Source organism: Glycine soja, chromosome 3 (genome assembly GCF_004193775.1).
Source record: "Glycine soja cultivar W05 chromosome 3, ASM419377v2, whole genome shotgun sequence".
Taxonomy (NCBI): Eukaryota; Viridiplantae; Streptophyta; class Magnoliopsida; order Fabales; family Fabaceae; genus Glycine; species Glycine soja.
Genome location: NC_041004.1, coordinates 37,344,055 through 37,366,176, shown reverse-complemented (window position 1 = coordinate 37,366,176; position 22,122 = coordinate 37,344,055). Strand labels below are relative to the sequence as shown.

The window sequence follows — 22,122 nt, the reverse complement described above, 5'->3', positions numbered from 1 at the left end:
GGGTTTCTCTAGCCAATTCCGTAGGCTTAATTAATTTGTTTCATACGGTTTTGGAATTGGAACAAAACCATAAGATTCTTTTTAGTGATAAAGAAGACTGCATGTGACAAAATAAAACCTGCAGCAGGGCTGTGTGTAAATTTTTTGGAGAACAGCAAAATATTTAAATAGACTTATGAAATATTCATCAAGTATGAAAAAAGGGTGCAAAAGTATACAAAAAATGAACTATTAATAATTAATCTTTATATTATTTTTTTAATATTTTTTAGCTGCAAAATCATTTATTAATATTTAATAATTAAGTAATTCTAACATTTTACTTTATATAAAAGAGAAATTTTAAGAGAAAAGAATGTGATAACAAAGATAATTTGAAATAGAAATATTAAATTTTATAACATATATAGAAAGAAAATAAAATAACTATTTTATTCTCAATTAACAACTAGTTATTGTTCATCTCTTTAACATGTAGTGTCAATTGTTACTTGATATTTATAGACTTTCAAAATTAACAATTACTTCTAGTTAGCAAACATGTAGTTCAAACTTTTATTAGTAATGTGAATCAAACATGTGACTCAGGCTTTTTTGTAGTTATTAATTCATATAGATAGTCCATAGCCTCAGTCCTCAACGGTACATTGATATTAAACACTTTTTTGTTAATATATAGGTCTAAGAAAAGAGCCTTGATGACTTGAAATATACACGACCTTAAATATATCATACTAACAAAGTGTATTTCACCCTAGTTAATTATTAGCCCATAGTTAAATATATTTTTTTTCATTAAAAAAATCAGATTTTACATTTTATTTCTAATAAAAAATTAATTTTTTGATCTCTTAAAAAAATTCATTTTGTCTCTAACTCTCCGTCATTATGTTGGCTTTGTTAAGGTTTTTTTTTAAAAATTTTGTTTTATCACAATCGCCAATATATTTTCCATTAGATAGTTAATAAAGTCAATGTAAGAATAGGAAGGAAACATAAAATAAAAATAAATCAGAACCAAAAGATAATTTTATTAAAAATCAAATACAAAATTTTAAAAAATAGAGATGAAAAACATACTAAGACAATAATTTACATTGAACAATCAAATACAAAATTAATTTTGGTTGTCTGTTGTGTATTTTTTTTTACATATGGACGGTTAAGTATTTATCTTGTTTTTATTATTAGGCTTAAATATATTTTTGTTATTTAAAATTTATTATTTTTTTAATTTTGTTTGTGTAATTTTTTTTATTTTTTTCTTTGCAATTTTTTTTTGTTTTTTAAGTATTTAGATAGTATTTTAAATAATAAAAACATTATTTAAAACATTTAAATCATACAAAATAAAATAATCAAATTTTATAAAAACTAAAATAAATTTAGAAGGATCAAAATAAAAAATATTAAATTAAAAAAAAATATATATTTAATTCTTATTATTATTAATGACTTAAAAAAAATACTAAAGAAGAGTAAGAAAAAATAATTAACCCGTCGTAAACTGAAAACTGGTTTCCGTTCTTCATTTCTTCTTCGTCAATCGCTCTTCACCGTACTCTCACACCCTCTGTCTGCTCAAATATCCTTTTCCCTTCTGCTCCTATTCTCACTCATACTATTCCTTTTCTGCTGCACTTCCACTTTCTTTCCGCCCACACCTTTTAGTAACTCATGCTCTTTAACTTCATATCCTTACCCAACAAGTTAACCACTTAACAACTGTGTTGTTTCTTTCTCATTGTTCAAGTCCCTCTCTTTAGCTCACTTCCTTTCCAACCAAGTTGTTGGTTTCTAAGAAAAGGAGGAAAATAAAGGTAGAAAATTTCCATCTGGGTCATGAGATTTTGTGCATTCAAGTTCTGCATTCCCCAGTTCTGAGCTCAAGCTTTTCCACTGTGTTTGATTTGTTCAGATCTCTCTCATTCTCTTTAACCCAGAAAATGCCAAGCTAACTCTTTTCAGCTATCAGCAATGTTGTGAAAATTTTCTCTTTTTCATTCTTTTGTGGGGTTGGCCTCATCTCATGGTCTTGTTATTGGAACCATTTGTGACATTCAAGGTTGCACTTCTGCAAGACCGTTCTTTTGTTTCTTAAAAGTCTGAACCTTGAAAAGTAATTGCATTCTACAAAATGGGATCTTCTTTAGTCTAATTTGGGTCCCATCTCTCCCTAAAGTTCCAATTTTTAAAACACAAACCCATCTTTTCCTGTTACTTTCCACATGAATGAAAAGGGCTTTTACCCTAAGATCTCCTATCTATCTTCCTTTTGCAGCTATTAGTCTTGCATGGTTCTCATCACTGTCCAATTTCAAGTTGGTTTGACAAGTTTATGGTGCTACATTGTCAATGATGCTCGTGGAAACAGTTTGTGTTTGCTGATTGAGTTTCTGAGCTTTGGACTATTCTTTAAGGTACCAAACGTGTACATTTTCTTCCTCTTTTTGATTCATTTTGAAAAATTCTTTCTGGCCCTTCAAACTTTGCATTGTTCACTACCTAATGTTCCTAGAAATATGTGATTTCGAGCTCTTATCATTTCACTGCTGAACAACTATTTGGCCTTGACTAAAACTTACCTAATCTCTTTATAGGTGTTTGGCCAAGTTGGAATTCAACATTTTTCACTTGTAAATGTGACTTGGGCAATTGGATTCGTTGGTATATCTCTTTATTTTGTCCCTTTCAACATATGTAAATATGCTTGAAAAGGAGTGTCTTTTTAGATCACCATTGTTGCTATGTATTTTGGTTGGCTTCTTGCTACTTCCTGTTGTGTCAGCTGTGATACCATTGGGTTCAAAACTTTCTGTGGTTGACAATAACTGTTGGGTTTCCTCCAATGGTGATTTTGCATTTGGGCTCTTTAACATTTCAGATGAACCTAATCAGTTTAGTGCTGGCATTCGTTTCAATTCAAAGTCTATACCGTATGACCAACAAACAGTGGTCTGGGTTGCTGGAGCTCATGACAAAGTGAGTAACATGTCCTATTTCCAACTCACACCTGAAGGGGAACTGATCCTGTTTGATTCCTTAAAAGGATTCATTGCATGGAGGAGTGGAACTGGCAACAGAGCTGTTGCTTCAGCTGCTCTTCGTGATAATGGCAATCTTGTTCTGATAGACACAAAACAAAACATCATTTGGCAAAGTTTTGATACTCCATCTGATACACTCCTTCCCGGACAGAGTTTATCTGTTTATGAGACACTTCGGGCTACAACCAAGAACCCCATGTCTAGTTCCTACACTCTTTACATGAATCCTTCTGGTCAATTGCAGCTTCGCTGGGATAGTCATGTCATATATTGGACAAGTGAAAGCCCTTCTTCTGCTTCAAATCTGACTGCATTTCTTACAAATGGTGGAGCTTTGCAACTTCAAGACCAAAGTTTAAAAGCTGTTTGGAGTGTGTTTGGAGAAGACCATAATGATTCTGTGAATTACCGATTTCTTAGGCTAGATGTGGATGGCAATCTCCGCTTGTATTCTTGGATTGAAGCTTCACAATCATGGAGATCAGTCTGGCAAGCTGTTGAGAATCAGTGCAAAGTCTTTGCAACATGCAGTCAGCGTGGTGTCTGTATCTTCACTGCTTCAGGTTCTACTGATTGTTGGTGCCCTTTTGAGGTAACTGAGTCTAACCAATGTTTGGTTCCATATGAACAGGAGTGTGAGTCTGGATCCAATATGCTTATGTACAAAAACACATATCTTTACGGAATTTATCCTCCTGATGATTCAGTTGTCATAAGTAGTTTGCAGCAATGTGAGCAGTTATGTCTGAATGACACGCAGTGTACGGTTGCAACATTTTCCAACAATGGTAGACCACAATGCTCCATAAAGAAAACTAAGTATGTTACTGGCTATGCAGTTCCATCTCTAAACTCGATATCTTTTGTTAAAAGGTGTTCAGGTCCATTTGCTGTAAATCCTGGTCTCACAAAGTCACCTCCACCGAAACTGCCTCGTAGGCTTTGTGTTCCTTGTCTGATGGGAGCAGCCTCAGGAACATTTTTCATCTTTGCTATCCTCCAGCTGGGAATTATTTTCATCATCTTCAGAAGAAAAAACTCCACTATGCGAAATGTTGCTATAGCTTTCACAAGCCCAAATGCAAAAGGCTTAAATGTGTTCTCCTTCTCAGAAATCAAGAGCCTCACTGGGGATCTCAAGGATCAAATTGGGCCAAACATGTTCAAGGGTGTGCTACCGAACAATCACCTGATTGCAGTTAAAGACCTGAATGCATCCATAGAAGAAAGGAAGTTCCGGAGTGCTGTTATGAAGTTGGGCAACATCCACCACAAGAACCTTGTGAAGCTGGAAGGTTATTGTTGCGAGTTTAACCATAGATTTTTGGTGTATGAATATGTCAAAATCGGTTCACTGCATAAATACATAAATGATTGTACCCTTTGCAAGAGGCTAACTTGGAGAAAGAGAATTGAAATATGCTCAAGTGTGGCAAAGGCCATTTGTTATTTGCACACTGGATGTAGGGAGTTCGTGAGCCATGGAAATTTAAAATGTGAGAATGTCATGTTGGATGAAAATTCAGTGGCCAAGGTGTGTGAATATGGGTTTGCAATAGCGGATGGTGAGGCCACATATCGTGGCTTTTCAGCTGAGAAGGATGTGGGGGATTTTGGAAAGTTAGCGTTAACGTTGTTCACAGGGTGTCTAGTTCATGAGCAACTTTATGAGTGGGCTTATACAGAATGGATGGAAGGTAGGGCAGTTAATGTTGTTGATAAAAGACTTGATGGTGTTGTCAATTCAGAGGAACTGGAGCGTGCGTTAAGAATCTCATTCTGGTGCCTTCAAATGGATGAACGTAGAAGACCTTCTATGGAGGAGGTAGTGAGAGTACTAGATGGTACATTGAACGTTGATCCACCACCGCCGCCATTTGTCTTGCACAGGCCGTTACAGGAAGATGATCCACAAGAAAATGGTTCAGATTAAGGGTTTCAGTAGTGTTTATTTATGCCAGCTGAATTTTTAGGAACTTGTTTTCATTTATTTCACTTTTTCAGTCTCCTTCATATTCAACTTGTATAGTAGAATAGGACTAACATCTTAGTAAAAAGTTAGCCATGCGCTATATTTTTTGCCCCTCAACTAAACCTATATGACGATGTGAGCCAGTGACTGTAGACTTTGAAGACTAAAACTCTAAAAGCATGTTTGGGAATCCCTTTGGAGAAGGAAAATTTTTTGTCGTTGACATTGAATGGGTGTTTAGGTGTATCTGAATGGTTTTCCAAACATGCTACAAGTTGTTCATTTGAATTTGTGGCATTGGCATGAATTTAAGTCCATTTGAGCACATACTAAATGACTGAGTAGTGTCTTTTTTTTTTTTTTTTTTATGTTTTGGTTATGTGTGAATATTAGTCATTGTGGATTTGTCACTTCAAGGACAAAATAGATTAAGATAGAAATTCAATTTCCAATTGTCTGATGGATTCCTGTTCTTTTTTTTCTTTTCTTTTGCTAACAGATGAATTCCTGTTCTAGTTGGTCTTTATTTGAAGAGTAATTAAGGAATTTTCAACAACTCACAAACAATTTATTTAACCAATAAAGTTAGATTCTTTGTTTATGTTGTAATCCATGCAAAATATTTTATTTTCTGTAATCTTTATATATATAAAAGGAGTAGGGTGGGCGTATTTTTGGGATATAAAAGGAGATAATGGGGGTAGTTTTGGAAGAAAATAAAACACAATGTGGAAGAGGCTTCAATTGTTTAATAAAATAAATGAACATTTGCTTTGGGGATAATTATGAATAATGAAATTAAACGTGCAGGCTTAAACCAAAATATTAGTGAGTAGGCAATTAAAAAACGTCTATAGCCACTTAAATGATTTTAAAAAACGTCTCACCAATTAAAAAAATTAAATATTTTCATTTCCTTTTTAATTCATGTGATTTCCGTTTACCTTCTTACTATTAATATCATTATAAATATACAACAAAATCATTTAACCCGTTATCATTATGCTTTTCTTCATCAAGGTAATTTCGAATTTGTTGTGATAAATTACAACTAACTTTGTTTATACGCGTCTCATGGTCATTAATTTGTAAGTGTTTTTTATATACTTAAGTATTTTTTATTTTTAATTACTGTGATGATATCATATTATAATATTTTTCACGTGTCTGTTCTAATTTTAGATTATTTTATATTGAAATATGTTAACTTCCTAAGTATTTTTATCAGCCATTGAAAAACGATCTTCTCAACACAGTTGTTTTCAAAGATAAGATTGGAATAAATATTGAAATTGTTTTGTTTAAATTTTTGTGCAGTGGTTATTTTATATATGATTTGAAATAATTGTTAAAGTATTATAATTTACTTAACAGTTGATGGATAAATTTAATTATGTTGGTGGAAAGTATTTCGATATCATGGTCAAAAATTTATATTTGATTGAGGTTATTTATCGAATTTCAAACACTACTATACTAAGTGTAATCACAAATAATATGATAAGTTTTTTTGTGTGATATAAATGTAATATGTATTATATTTATATTTATTTATTTGATGTTTTTATAATTTTCTTGAATTATGATTAAGAAAATTATGAATTATCAGAAAACAAATTTTGTAATCTCGTGGATGATAAATATCAAATTTTTATTTTTAGTGTTGGTTGGCAAAGGGGTGATTAAGAGGCCACACTCACTAACTAATGGACTCAATTGCGTATTGGTGTGCTGCAAATCAAAAGTAGAAGCTTCTGATTTAATATGTATATATATATTCTTAAAATAAATATGAAATATATACTATTTTTAGTTAATGCAAAGTATTTACATAACATTTAGGCTTTTCCCACATCATATACGTTAGATATTTTTTAACCCTCAAAATTTATTGAACTTATATATAAATATTTAAAATTTGAATCCAAGTCAAATATAAAATATTAAACTGTAACATATATTTAAATAGTTTAAAATATTAATTATTTAATAAAAATAATAATTTTGAGTCCATGTATTGTAGATTATCAAAAATTAGCTATTAATCTGAATAAATATTATTCATTTATCCATATTTTAAAAAAAATCTAACATTGTGTTTTTTTTTTGTTTTTTTTCTCTTTTATGTTGTATCCTTTTAAAAAGAAATTAAAAAATATATAATTAAATTTTGAAAAATCCTACAATTCCCTTTAATATTATTATATTTTGGAAATGGCAATCAATCATGATAAAATTGATTTAATAATTTAAAAAACATTAAATCATATAACTAGTTTTCCTTTAACTAGCATTTAACTAGATTAAATTCCAATATATTTTAAAAAATAATTAATAATACAATGAATAATATTTTAATCTCTATAAAAGTTATGAAATCTGCATGAGATACGTTATGCTATATAATTTAATATGTTTTAAAATTTAATTGATTAGGAATTAGAAATTGCTGGATGAAAAAGCAAAATGACACATAATGTTGATTGACAATGTTTATAATTGAAATTTAAACATATAATTAATTGGTTTTTTAGTTTTATGGTTACATATAATTAATACAATTATTTAAAAGCATTGATTGGTTAAAGATAATTTCCAAATAAATTTTAATATAGTAGCATTTTTTATATAGGTAGGAATCAAATACAATGATTTATAATATCAAGGGTGAATATTAATCAATTTCTTATAATCATACGTTACTTTCTCTCTCAAAAATCATAGGTTGCTATTATTTGAAAATGTATTAAACTCGTGATCATTGTTATGTAACGTAAATTACCATAAAACACAAATTTCAAACAAGTTTGGATTACATAATATCTAATAAAATTTAATCATTTAATTTTTATTAATCATGTTTTCATAACTGATGAAAAATTTAATGGCCATAATTAAATTAATTTCTTAGAGTCGCAACTATTTTCCTCATATAAATAAGATGGTAGAAGATGATTTACTTAATCTTTACCTTTTTTATTATTTTTATAATTCAGCGATTTAGCGATAGTTTTTTCTACTACATGGTATGCAGTGTTTTTTTAATATTTTTTTTGTATTTTTTATAGTTTATTTGTATTTATCATCAACTCTGTGTTTTTAATATTTTTCTAGGATGGCGTATTCTTGGAAACAAAAATTCACGAATTGGTTTAAGAGTTTTACAATAAAATTAACTCCTAAAATGATATATTTATAATTTTATTACAACTGTAATTACCTTGAATTTAATATATTTTTACTCAAATTTTCATTCTTAATTTTGGAATTGATAGGACAAAATGAAAATTCCAACTACCTTTTTTTTCTTACTGGGGACTGCCTGCAACCTAGATTGCAATGGAAATGTTGTTAATTTGTATGTTTCTCCACTACATAATCATGGAAAACCCCATTTCAGATGTGGTGGTATGAAAATAGATCAATTTTATTCCTTAGAGACAAAACATGTTGTAATGCGCTATATTATAGACAATTGGTTTGATATGAAGATTTTTTACATAACTTTGGTGAAGTTATTATCCAATGTCAGTCATGAAAAATTCATCTATGTTTTTTAATAGCTTTATGAATGCTTTTGAGATATTAATTTCGTTTATAATAGACAGTTTAATTCTTTTTTCATAACATTTTCTTGCATGATACTGTGAATGTTATTACAATACTAATTGTCAGCTATATTTGCAAGACAATGTCAAACTTGGTAGTACTTTTTATTTATTTTGGAGGGAATATTTGGTTGATGGTAGTGCAAAACTTATTGACCCAAGATAATATTTTCTATGTCCATTAATCTAAAGATCCAAGTGCTATAGAAATATTTTTGGGTGGTATGTTGGAAGTGGCCAAGTTTTATAACCTAACATTAAATCACGAGGTTTGGTTGTATTTTTTTAGGAAAAAAATAATTTGAAATGAAAATTTAGATTGATTCAAGTAAAAATAAAACTCGTTATCTTATAGTTATACATGATTCTGTAAGTTTTTAAAGACTTTTAACTACTTTTTTTTTTGTCAATTTGAAGTTGAAAAATATACACTAAACTCACAGGGATTAACTTTTTAACTAAAATTTTTTGTGCAATCAAAGTTAAATGTTATTTTAGATAGTTAACACAAGGGATGGATATTTTTTTTCTTCTTATAAATGCAAGTAAAAATTTCACTTAATTCATGGGATGAACAATTTAGCTAAAGTCACATCAATATGTAAATTATTATGTTATAATTATAATTTTAATTTAAATAAATTTTTTATAGCTATCTCTTTCCTGATTTAAATATTTCATTGAATGTGTTATTTTATGAACATATAAAGTATGAAAATATATAATAGATGGAAATGAATATTTTAAAGAAAGATATCAAGAGAAACTTAAACTTAACTTACCATATCAAATGTAATACATCTGGAAATTTTTTTAAAAATAAAAATAAGTAAAAAAATACACTAAATTCATAGTTATAAACTTTTTCTAAGGCTTTTGGTCCAATCAAAGTTACAATGAATCCACAGGGATGATTTTTTTTACTAAATTTATTTTTCAAATCAAATTTAATATTTCTTTTACATAATTAATACATATTTAATTACATAAAAAATCAAATATCAACATAATCATTATTATTTTCTTCAAACAAAATTACTGACTAAAATTGATTTTTAAGAAATCAATTATTCATTTTTTTGTTTATTATATTCTCGCTTACCTAAATAAATTTTAATTTTCTTTTATACATTTATATGTATATGTGAATATATTAAAATTAAAATTATATATAAAATATAATGCATAAGGATGAATTTATTTATTTATAAAAACAAGTAGAAATTTTTTATTTAATTCTTAGAGATTAACATTTTACATGATGTTACATTAATATCTAAATTACTATAGTAAAATTATATTTTTTATGAGACTATGAAGATAAAAATACAACACATTACATAAAATACAATGTCCAAATAAAAAATCTTAAATTGATAATCCCCTACAACGCACGGTGCAAAATCTAGTCTGATTAATAGTACAAAGTTAAATTTTTTGTTGTTATAAAAAAGGTTAAATTCTTCCTAAAAAAACATTACGGAAATTATTTTTGTAAGAAAAAAAAGAGTACGAATAGCACGAGAATTATTGAGCCCATTATAATAGGACCAAAAATGGTTTTGTGAATGGAAGAATAGAGGTGGCGATAGGTTTTGTTTTTCTGTTTACGAACTTCGAAAACTACAAAAGTTTATGATGACTCTAAGAACATCAAGGAGTGCAATGAGCATTTTTTTATCTTTAGTAAAGAGCATTGTTCCGAAGAGCATATAGCGACTTTCTCTAAGTTTGTCACCATTGGCGCGTGGTTATAAGCATACAATTTTAGATAGTTCTGTGTAAATAGAAGACGAAAAAAAAAGTCTCCACTTTGAACCCACAAAGATAGGTGAAGGGTGCCACAAAGTCTCAAATGGATTAATGATCCTATTGATAGAATAAACGGAAGAGAAAAAAAAAATGAAGCAATTGATTATTACACCATACCTTCTTACAACTCCACAGATTCTTGTGTAATCATAATGTACACCAATTCAATAAAGGATTGTCACGGGATTATCAAAACAAAGTTATATTTGTATGTCTGATAGCGAAGCTTTGGAGAGAAAGTGAAAGATGATAATTTTTTAATTTTAAGTTAAAAGTTAGTATATAATTTTACAAAAACTAGTTCATTGATTACCATACTTACGAAAAATTTAATTAGAACATGTTGATAACAATATATTTTTTTATGTAATTTAATTATGAATTATTTTATAGAATAAAATTATTGATTTTTATAATAATTACTTTCAATCTCATATCTAAAATGATTTCTAACAGCGTAAACTTCTTTACTTAAACCCATTTTTAAAAGGCAAATTTAAAGTTTATTCCAAGGTTTCTCTTTAATCCTCTACTTGAAAAAGGCTCAGTTGTTTAAAAAAAATAAAGAGAGAAAAGATTTTTTAAAAGCTTTATCTTTCCTAGTCTGCGGCACCTCCAACTTTTGCTTGCATTGTACCTTTCCATTAAAAGTTGTACCATTTAATTAAGTACTAATCATTTATTAACACGCTCTCGTTAACTTAATTACTCCTATAAATAATGTACTATTAAATGGGGGTTATATATACCTTATATAACCTTGAGCAAAAAGGTGGGACTCCAGTCCATAGCGTGGAATCAGATGAGCCTTTAGAGTTTTTCGTCTCAATAGTATGTAGGATTAAACGAGTTATTTATGATTTCAAATAAATATAAGTATTTTATAAAAAAAATTACTTTAATATTAAAATTATTAACGTAAGTGTTTAAATTAATTTTATGAATCTTATAATGTTTTAAAAATATATTATTTATTCCTGTCAAAAAAAGAGAAATATGTTATTTATGAAATAGTCTTATTAAGCGGTTGCTTATTCAAGTAAATCCATGTCATCTGCTTCAATAAATAAAAATTAAACAATATTGTTTAAAGTAAAACAATTCGTATGAGCACCGTACTTGAGATGCCCTTATCAGGATTTGTTAGAACATTTGCAATAAAATTAAGTTGATTAATTTCTTAGTGGTAGTAGTTTAGGATTTCATATTATATATTATGGCAGGGCAAGGAACTTTTCAACCTCTCAAATAGTTCTATGCTTTAAAAATTCCTTCATATGCTTCTCATAACAAGAATCTATATGTGCTGCTGAGTGATCACTCTATGGTTTGTCTCATTCTCTTTCAACAACACTGGGTTTTAGTTTTAGCATGAACCGAAAAATGTTAAGGGTCTTATTCCGTGTGTCTACTTTAGATATGCAAGCTCAACTTTTCCACTAACTTTTGTGCAAATGTTTAAATTTAGCGTGGACCCCTTTAAGATGGCGTCAACCTCTACTTCAAGAACTCGAATCAAGTGGCAAAAGCTTGAGGAAACAAAGCAGCAAAGATCAATGACAAGACCATGCGAGCATGCTACTAATTCCTCAAGCTCCCAAGAACGAGGTATTGGGAATGTTGAGGAAGATAGTATCAATGAAGAAGATGTTTGTTCAAGTGGTTGTGCTACACCAAAGGCTAAAAGGTTCAGAATACCAGAGGTGCTAACATGTCCACCAGCTCCTAAGAAGAGAAGGGTAATGCCCAATTACTCATCAAAAAAATCCCCAATAGCATTTTTCGCTTCACCAGATATAGAGTTGTTCTTCTTCTCATCATCACTCAAAAATGTTTCAGCTTGATGCTTCAAGTTTAGTTCCAAGAAAGTATGAAGTTCAGTAGGTGACTCTCTAAATTGCTGATCCTTGGAAGAGACAGAGTTTATGACTATTTTGTAGTGTGCACTTACGTACATTGTTAGGCATGACTTTTTATATTCTTATAATGTTTTTTTTTTCTGGTTTTGGTTTTGGTTTTGATTTGGCTAGTGTGTGCTGCAATTAATGTAAATTTCTAAACCATGAAGGTTTATCTAATGTCTCTACCCTTCACAGGTTATATGGACTTCTAGAAGGGCATGTAGTTTCAATTTGTATCATATAACTTTGACGTCATTCTGGAAATTATATGTATTACCTGCAGAAGAATTTGATTGTGTTCGACTACGTCAATATTTTTTTTATCAACAAATATTAGTTGTTAGAATGTTAGTTTTGTTAACAAAGAAAATTTAAACTCGTAATCTTTTTTTTTCTTGATTATTTAATCCATTTTATATCTCCGGTTACATCAATATAATTTGTATTATAAAATTCAAGTTGTTTAAATAATACTGTGTACTTGAGCATGTGTTGATACATATGATCTTTTTGAAGTTATTAAACTTGTTTAATGTTACTTTTCTTTTCCTAGTGCCATCTCCACACAATATGTATAAAAAAAAGAGGGAGAAAAAAAGTAACTTTTGAATGTGGATGTGAATGCTTTTGATTTTGAATATTGCTTCATCTGGTCCTTAAATCTCTCTTTTCATGTTTCTTTTTGTCATCTCTATGATGCTGATGAAATGCACTCCACACATAATGCAGCTATAATCTTTCTTATGGGAAGTCTAATTCTGTCCATATCCTTTGTGCACTGCTTGTACTCAGAAGCGTCCAGTCTACTTTATATGATTAAAGTTGCATATCTATTAGAAAGATTAAACATGAGCGGTAAATTAAAATGTTGCCTATCATTATCATTGCCATCCTTAGCTTTGACAGTGCTAAAAAAAGAATAGAAAATGGAAGTAAAAGTACAGCAGCAAAATGAGAATCCAAAGATGGATTGCTTCGTGATGGAATATGTTATAAAAAAGTGATATAGTGATTCAATGATGCTAGTTTTGGGTTTATTATATGATGAGTTGATGACCGGAATGCTATCCTTCTAATATGAGATAAGAAATTAATATACGAGATTTCATTAAAAGTGATTAGTAATAAAGTTGGTAGATATTCAACACTAATATTAAGATGATCCAAAAAAAATTATTAATTTAGCTGTTAATATTAAAAGATCTTGTTAATTAAGTAAATCAAGTCTTCAGATTTTTTTTTAAAAAATTAAAACTATATGATACTTCATTAAATAAATTCAATTTAGTATATAATATACTTTTTAAAAATATAAACAAATATTGAATATAAGATTATATTACTACAAATGATTGATTTGTCTAAAATTTGACATGGGCTAATATAAAATTTTCAATAGTTAGATTAATAAAATTTAATTTGTACAAGAATTATTGAAAAGAGTAATATTACTTAGAATTACTTCTATAGTAACTTAATTTCTTTTTATGATAACTTGTTCCCTCCTCATTTATGAGTGTGTATGCATGTGTGAGAAAAAGAGAAAATATTACTATCATTTGGTAGAGAGAATGAAAATAAAAGAATAATATTTAAATTAAAGTAGAATATAAATTGTGAGACCTTAATGAGGCCTAGACTACTTCTCTTCCCCTCCCCTCTATTTTCCCTACCAAAATAAATTCAAAAGTAAAGTGGTGGGGGTATATTTGTCTTTTACCAAAATTGGGGGTTTAAATAATATTCTGGGAGTGTCATAAAAATAAAAATTAAACGTTTTGGAAATTTTACGACAGTCGGGCCCAAGAACACATGAATGGGTCGGACCAAGGAGTAGAAGTGAACATGGACTAGAACAGGATTCACATGAAACGGGTTGGGCAGGACATTCTGGAGATCTCTCTAACTACACGAATTAGGCTAGCAAAAATAAAAGTGAAACCATCAAAGGCAATTACTTCCTGTTACTCCCTAATTGCTTCCTGCACCTACTTCGGAATGTAAAAAATTACGTTCCAGAATAGGTGTTTCAAAAGCTTAAAAAAGTGAAGGAAGCAATTGCCACCAACAAATTACACATGAAGATAGTCAATGAAATATTAATACAAAGTACAGTTGAATTAATTTAAATTCTCTATTTTATATCAAAAAATTATTTTCTAATATTAAAAAATTTCACAACTTAAAAATCTAAAATTTCATTGAAATTAAACTTTTTAATTTTAACAATTAATTTTCATACTTCAATGTTAATAATTTTTATTATATGCATTTTATTATCTAGTTTAAAAGGAGAGATTCCTATCATGATGTGAATGTTTTTGAATTTTGACTGACATATTCCTATCATGTAGTAAACGAAACACAAGATAGTAAAAGGCATAGAATAAAATAAAGAGAGAGATTTCAACTCCAAAACAAGTAAAACAATTAATTTATTTTTATCCATAGTTACATTCACATGAATTGTTTTGTTTTGCTGTTGTGAAGGATCCTCTTTTAGAAGTAACCCACCACCCAGCATAGAGGGGAAAAGGACAATTGTGGCGTGTGTGCCCAACTTGATCCCGTGAAGCTCTTTCAAGGTCCCCACAGGCAAAAAGTTTGGTTGAGAAATGGCAAGTTGCACCACCACCCAACTGTGGGGTGATGTTTGTTGTTGGTGTCTTCTAGTTCTACCCTAGGAACCTTCCTCATTCATTCCAACCTTTCCACCTTCGTTGAAACTTTCAAGGCCACACAAGTAAGTACCCCACCCTAAAATAAAACTATGTATATTATAATCATCATAATATGTGGAAAAATAATGACCTTGAAAATACTACAACAAGAAGTTGGAATGCAATGCCATATTTTTTTCTTAAATATATTTTAGTTTCTTGGGATTTTTTTTAGTTTCTCAAATTAAAGCTTGTCTTTTTATTCCCTCAAAATATTTAATTTAATCTTTATCTCAAGGAATATTGAATTCATAATTGGTGATGATTTTTTACCATTAAAATTTGATTTTGACAATCAAAAATCTTCACAGATTACAAATACAATATTCTTAATTTCACACACTAATCACATATATGAAAAATGACTAAAATAATATTTTATGAATTTAGAGACTAAAAAACCTACTTTTAATTTAGAAACTAAATTAAACAGAAAGACCCTTACAATTGGAGGGCAAAAATATATTTAAGTTTTTTTTTTAATATCAAAATGCAATGCTCCTTAATTTGCTCCACCTACATGATTGGCTAATCGACCTGTGAGAGGATTTGCTAACCCAACCCAACCCTTCTTCCTTAAGCGACACATCACCTCGGCAAGACACAAGCACCCTTGTGTGTTATGTCGGTATCTCAATCCATTTATAGAGTTCTTAGCCAAACTTGTCGATGTGACACCACTTTTCCTTGTACGTTGTGGGTGGGTTCACAAATCACAGTCCTCTCAACTGAAAACTGCATTAACGGCCTTTGCCAATTGTTCTCTTCTTTCAAGTTGTAAAATGAAAAAAAAAAATAGTTTTTTCACATTTCATAGAATAGAAAAATGAAAAATAAGAGGGAAATTTAAAAAATGAATAAGTATAAAGTAAAGAAAAAAATAAAGTGCAAAATAGGAATAAACATTAGAGCATAAAAAATGTATAGTTTAATTTAGAATATTTGTTTTAAGTTTTAACATTCACGAGAACATTGTTAAATAACATGAAATGAATTGGAGTGAATATGCATTAGAACGTGTTTCAACTAACAAGCAAACACTCTAAGGTTGTTTGTTTTTCTCTTATCTAACTTTTCAATACACCTCAACATAGCCAAAATCATGGATTGACATTCAATTAGGTTTTAAAGAGAGAAACAACACTCTTAAACATCTTGATTTGGTTTTCTCCAAAAATGTAAAAAGTGAAATGCTTTATATGGAAAAGTAAAATGTTGTGGTAGAAAAAGAAATGACTATAAAGTATAAACATAATGATATTATTGTTATGAAACAAATAACAAAGGCTCACTCCATCATGAGTCTAAATATTGAAAAATCCAGAAGGGTTGTTCTCAAATTAGGTGGAGGGCCACCCAAAGCTCTCATGAAGTCTAATATTGGAAAAATTCACATAGTGACATAGGTAAAAGTTTACTCCATAGTTGCATTTAGGTACTTCTTAACCCAAATCGAGTCTTGTAATTATCCCATCAAGTAGAGTACCAAATACATACTGTATTTGAATTACCATCCCTACTCCACTTCTAGGAATTATCAAGTCAAAATGGACCCCAAATAATTAATAGTTGGTTGCTTCACTGACGTGCATCCAAGCTATATGGATGGTAATCAAAACACAAACTTTCTACATCTCTTCCACCTTTGCTTTAGGCCAACCTGTCGCTTGTCTTTGACCTGAAGTAGTTCTAGTAGACTTTGAAAATCCTGGAAGACATGGCTTGATCTAATATATTCATAGCATAGTTTGGTTTGGGTTTTGTCATGCTCTAATCATGTGTTGAAACTTCAAAACTACATATTTCGAAAGAATTTCTGAAAGTATAATTTGCATCCCTTGTCCACTTATTCCGAAATATCTACACAGCCAGCCAAACCTTTAGGCTACTAGACACATGAAGAAAACGTTTTTTTCTTTTCCTTTTAAATGGTAGACATCATACGATTCCATAAATTGGCTACATCACAACATCCTATCTCTGTGGCGTACGACTAAGTTTTATTTGATCCTTCTTCATTAGGAATGACACTTCGGTATAATGTTATGGCTCAAAAACATCATCCTTCCTGCATAATCAAGTATTGGATCTTATTAACCAGTGTCTTAAAACATTAGTTAAAGAACTAAAAAAAAAACATAAAAAAGTCATGGACAGCAGACACTGATTAACATTTACCTTAACTATTTTATACAAAATTTTCTTTTGAGAGTTCAATCCACATTAAGTATTTAGTAATTTTTTATCATCATTATTCTTAATTATTTGATGCTGCGTCCAATTTATCATAGTAACTCTATCAGTTTTGTTCTGCCAAGACCCTTAAGCAATCAGAAACTTTAAAATAGGTTCTGGACCACCTAATGGTTGGTCTCAATGCTCAGGGATATGAATTGATTCGTGTCACAGCCATATGTGGGGCTAAGCACTTCCTACTCCTGAGCCCTTTGGAGTTTGGAGGATGTAACACTAATGGTGAGTTAAATGGGGCAAAGCCTCCATAGTGAATATGTAGTTGCCAAAAATAAAAAGTTGTTGTTAGCACAACTAACGCCATATAGCTGTTAGAATCTTATGAACATGGTCATCACATAAAGCATGTATCCAACAAATTTAATGTGTAAAACGTATGGCTTGAATCAACGAATAGCCATGCCTACTCTAACACCTAATATCTGACATACATCTTTGAATTTGAAGTATTCATTTTGTAGGCCCCCTTCATACAACAGATCTTAGGGTGGGGGAATAGAGAAACGTACACCATAGTTTGCCTTCCTTTGCACACAATAACATAATCTCATTGCCTGTGTAGGGAATAATAATGGAGCGATTGCCAACTCTCAAGTCAATTCAATAGTCATAACAATCAAAGAACGCCACGAGGGTAAAAAAAAATAATAATTATACAATTGATCCTTTAATTAGAATTAAAAGTTCAATTAGGTCCCTTAATTATTAAAAAGTTCAATCAAGACTTTTAATTTTTTAAAAACACTATAATTGTAACCTTGCTGTTAGTTTACAAACACATCAATCAAACTAGTGTAACTGACAAAAAGGGTATGATTATAGTGTTTTCAAATAATTAGAGAACCTAACTTTTTAGTAATTGAGGGACCATATTAAATTTTTTAATAATTGAGACACCAAATTGAACTTTTAATTATAATTAAGGAACCAATTGTATAATTAAACCTACAAAAAATGTTTAAGACGTGAATCCAATGCCTTATCAATGTGTCCCATTTCTTCAATACCAAGTTAGTTGGCCAAGTTCATTGAATGTTAGCTAAGTTGATCTATCCCATTCAAGCCATTTGAGAACGAGCCAATGGCTTGGAAATTTAGGCCTCTTGTCCGTCCAGGTACACCCCCTTTTAGTGAGGAAACATCCAAAATGATCCTGCCAAAGACAAATACAAAGTCAGTATGATACACAATATACCCTTTGGTGCTATTGTGCTAAATAAGTAACGACTAATGAGTTCAGAAGGCTTACAAATTCTTGGATTCCTTTTCTCCTGAGGAGATGCAGTTTATGATGATTTTGTTATCAATTTTGGACACTGAATGGTCCATTGGTAAATCAATCTCTATAGGTCCTGTTGGATTGACAGATTAAACACATCAATTTATCTTCATGGTTTTAAAATTGTTGTAAAACTACATATCAAGTTTTACTAGGAAAATTCTTACCGGATTTAGGTGGAGCAGTGATGAAACCGTCAAGTCCCAATAGTTTCTGCACCAATGGATACTTAATATCAGGATGATTAATGGTAAAAAAAACATCTCAAAGACTCTGGAGGTCTTTGCTTCAGAAACACTTACCTTAAGTCTCTCATAACACTCCTCAAGTTTTTCATTGTATAGGATGAAATCAAATACTTGAGAAGATTTCCCTTGCTCAATCTCAGCCTCAGCATTACGTAGTCGCTTAAGGATCTGTTCCTCGGTCTCTGTCCCTCTGATTTCAAAGCAACCAGTTTAGCACAAAAAATCATGGTCTGATTGAGAATTAAAAAAGCACCACTAAGTAGCAACAACTCACCGGTCACGAAGGCGCTTCTCCAGCTCCTCCATTGATGGAGGACAGATAAAGATGAATATGGCTTCAAGAGAACTGGCCCTCACAGATCTTGCACCTTGAACGTCAATATCAAGAATACATCTCTGAAACAATTAAAAAAACAAAAAATCATTATCTCAGATAAGAGAAGTTAAAATAATATCTGTAGGACGGCAATCTTACAATGTTGAAATAATATTACACTCATAATAACAAAGCTTCCAATAAAATGACTTATAATAAGAGTTAAGCAGCAGAAGCAACTTACTTTCCCTGCATCTGCTACCAGTTCGACAGCCTCAACACTTGTTCCATACAGATTACCATGGACGGAAGCAAACTCAAGAAACTTTCCCTCTTTGATTTCTTTCTCCATTATACTCTTCTCAGTAAAATGGTAATGGACCCCGTCTTTCTCCATACCTCTTGGAGCACGGGTGGTGTGGCTCACAGAAAAACCAAACATGGATGGAAATTCCTTCATAAGCATTGATATCAGTGTTCCTTTGCCTACTCCAGAAGGACCACTAATAACAACAGGCTTCTCAGCATTGCCTATCACACCTTTACTCCATGCAACCACCTCAGACCCCAAAATTTTTTGCTGCTGCCTAACATATTGGGTGTCAATCTGTGCCAATAATGAGAAAATGAGACATTAAGCATCTATTAGACAATTATTAGAAATCTAAATTGTTACAGACTACGGAGTTTCCATGCATTAATAGTCCTTCGTTATCATATATGAATAGACTAAGGATTGTGTCTGTGAAACACCAACCTCCAGGAACCATATTTGATCATCTGGCTTAGAACCCTTCTTAAGAATCAGTATTCGGTCTTCCAAAGGCACAGCTGAGAGGCCATTGCACGACACAGGTTTGGTGCCCCGCACAGTGGGACGAACCCTGCAATTTTAAATAGATATCAGCAACAAAAGCCTGAGAGAAGCAGCTATGAAGCGGAGAAACCTTAAACTGACCATTCTCCAAGACTACGGTCAAAAATTTGAACTTCAATGGACAAAGTTCCATCATCAGCTCCACCAATGACATACTGTCAAAAAAATGGAGGCCCAGTTTTTGCTTTAGGCAGAAGATTTGACTAGGCACTAATCTAATTATGAACATACGCAGAGATTATCTTCATATTCATATTCATATTCGTAGCATATTGCATAAACTCACCGCCTTATCGCCAACTGTAGCAGTTGTTTTGCAAGTTACGTTTTTCAATTCAAGGCCATTCAGAGCCCCATCCTGCACGTCATCAACAAGCAATGCTGGTGCTTCTCCCTAGTGATCACAACCAAAGAGAAATTAGACAAATTAAAGCAAAACCACTTTGACAAACATTTGATCATCATAATCAATTTGCATTTTGTAACCATTAGCAGGGAAAAGAGATGCTTACCATAGAGAAATCGGTGCCCAAAATCCTGGTTTAAGCTAAACCCTGAACCAAAAAAAAACATAAATAGAGATGAATATCATGTAAATTCCCAAGGGATCTAACAATATATGCAAACTTCCATGTAAAGAAAATAGAGTGCAGAAGCTCCATTGAAATTAGAACACATTACAGGTTGGAAGATAAAAAAAAACAACAGCAAAATATCCCAATGAAATTTAAATAGAGACAAGCCCCGATTTCATCAACTTCCAGAAAAACAGGACCCAAAGAAAAACATGACGGGAATTCACCACTCCTAGTTTTTTTGTTTTTTTTTGTTTGTTTTTAATTTATCTCTTCCTGATCCCTGACCATGAAAATTTGGACCACAAAAAAATTTAATATTTTTTAAAAGCAAAAACCGTTCAGAATTTCCAGCAGGTTTAAAAAACCGAACTTGAAAATTCAAACAAATAAAAAAACAAAAATTTAGAAGACCCAGAGAAGGAGATGAAGCAAAGCCGAAGAAGTGGATCAAACAGAACAAAAACCAGATCGCAATGCGACAAAATCCGAAATCTGGAACAGGTCGAGACCGACAACCTTAAATAAACCTCGGAAAAGGGAAGCAGTTAACAACCTTAAAAGAAAAAGAAAAAAAAGAGGTGTGTGTTGGAGGCGAGAGGGTGTTGTTGTTATCACGAAATGATGGAAACAAAGGAAGGGTGATGTAAAAAATGAGAGAAGAGGAAGATGAAGTTGGAAGAAACTGTGAGGAAGGTTTTCTCATATTTGTAGGCGGAAAAGCAAAAAGGGGCGGCTTTCGATTATTAGCCAAGCAAGCAGGACGGACCTGTTTTTCGTTTTCTTCTGCGGTGCTCATGAGAACCTTCTTCTTTTTTGTTTTCTTTATTCATTTTTGAAATTTTCATTTATTTTCTCTTTTAATTTAATTAAAATGTAAATATTTTTTTCAGGCAACCTTCTGTCGACAGAAAAAATAATAAGAGAAAAAGAGGTATCCTATTCTTCCTAAAATACCTCACAAATATTTCTAGTTACTAATCTTTATATTAATAAAAGTAAAAAAAGTCTTGGGAAAAAATTCTTGTACATTTGAGCGTGAGATTTTTAGATATTTTTTACAATTATAAATTAATTATTATCATATGCTGGTTCCTAATTTTCCTTTTGTATTAGAAGTAGAAATTTCCAGTATATTCAAATGGTAAAGGGCACGACGTGTGTGATACGAGAACCATAATTAGTAATGATGCTCATAAATTGATTAATTTAATTGAATAAAAACTACAAAAAAATAAATTAAAAAACAGTGAATTGAAAATTAAATCATATATTTGATATTACAAGAAAATAGTTTATTAGTGAAAAAAATATTGTAACAAAAATATAACTTTTGTCACTAATATTAGCATCAGTAAAAAATTTGTGACATTTTTAAACTTACATGTAAATTGCTAAAATTAATTTTTACAATTTTAATTCAAAACAAACTAAACTTATGAGGGTACATGATTTTATTTAAGCTATTAACTTCTTACACGAGACTGCGTATGAAATGGACCATTTAAAAACTT

The 22,122-nt window shown here is 30.7% G+C and overlaps 2 protein-coding genes across 7 annotated transcripts; one reads left to right on the top strand and one right to left on the bottom strand.

The window, feature by feature from the left end:
• Positions 1–1,485: 1,485 nt before the first annotated feature.
• LOC114406731 (G-type lectin S-receptor-like serine/threonine-protein kinase SD3-1) lies at positions 1,486–5,301 on the top strand. Of its 2 annotated transcripts, XM_028369518.1 has the most exons (3): positions 1,486–1,820; positions 2,282–2,420; positions 2,601–5,301. In XM_028369518.1, the coding sequence occupies exon 3, from the start codon at positions 2,707–2,709 to the stop codon at positions 4,978–4,980; it is 2,274 nt and encodes a 757-aa protein (XP_028225319.1). In that variant the 5' UTR covers positions 1,486–1,820; positions 2,282–2,420; positions 2,601–2,706; the 3' UTR covers positions 4,981–5,301. The 2 variants fall into 2 exon arrangements, with proteins under 2 accessions (XP_028225319.1, XP_028225318.1); XM_028369517.1 differs by having other exon boundaries at positions 1,486–2,420.
• Positions 5,302–16,299: 10,998 nt separating this feature from the next.
• LOC114406730 (guanylate kinase 1-like) lies at positions 16,300–21,333 on the bottom strand. Of its 5 annotated transcripts, none has more exons than XR_003665496.1 (11): positions 20,546–21,333; positions 20,320–20,427; positions 20,115–20,188; positions 19,914–20,040; positions 19,401–19,763; positions 19,115–19,236; positions 18,895–19,030; positions 18,760–18,805; positions 18,563–18,665; positions 17,745–18,466; positions 16,300–17,128 (listed from the first exon to the last, which is right to left on the bottom strand). XR_003665496.1 is itself a non-coding variant. In XM_028369515.1 (11 exons), the coding sequence occupies exons 2-11, from the start codon at positions 20,546–20,548 to the stop codon at positions 18,349–18,351; spliced, it is 1,200 nt and encodes a 399-aa protein (XP_028225316.1). In that variant the 5' UTR covers positions 20,549–20,587; positions 21,128–21,333; the 3' UTR covers positions 17,576–18,348. The 5 variants fall into 5 exon arrangements, 2 of the variants coding, with proteins under 2 accessions (XP_028225316.1, XP_028225317.1); XR_003665498.1 differs by having other exon boundaries at positions 18,292–18,466; XR_003665497.1 differs by lacking the exon at positions 16,300–17,128 and having other exon boundaries at positions 17,576–17,867; positions 18,292–18,466.
• Between the last annotated feature and the right edge of the window lie 789 nt (positions 21,334–22,122).

Excerpts from the sequence above, each read along its gene's own strand:
- LOC114406731 (XM_028369518.1), top strand. The coding sequence starts at position 2,707 with ATGCTTGAAAAGGAGTGTCTTTTTAGATCACCATTGTTGCTATGTATT.
- LOC114406730 (XM_028369515.1), bottom strand. Across the intron at positions 19,764-19,913 it reads ATCAAATATGGTTCCTGGAG|ATTGACACCCAATATGTTAG; the intron begins GTTGGTGTTTCA and ends TTATTGGCACAG. Across the intron at positions 18,467-18,562 it reads GAAAAGGAATCCAAGAATTT|GATCATTTTGGATGTTTCCT; the intron begins GTAAGCCTTCTG and ends TGTCTTTGGCAG.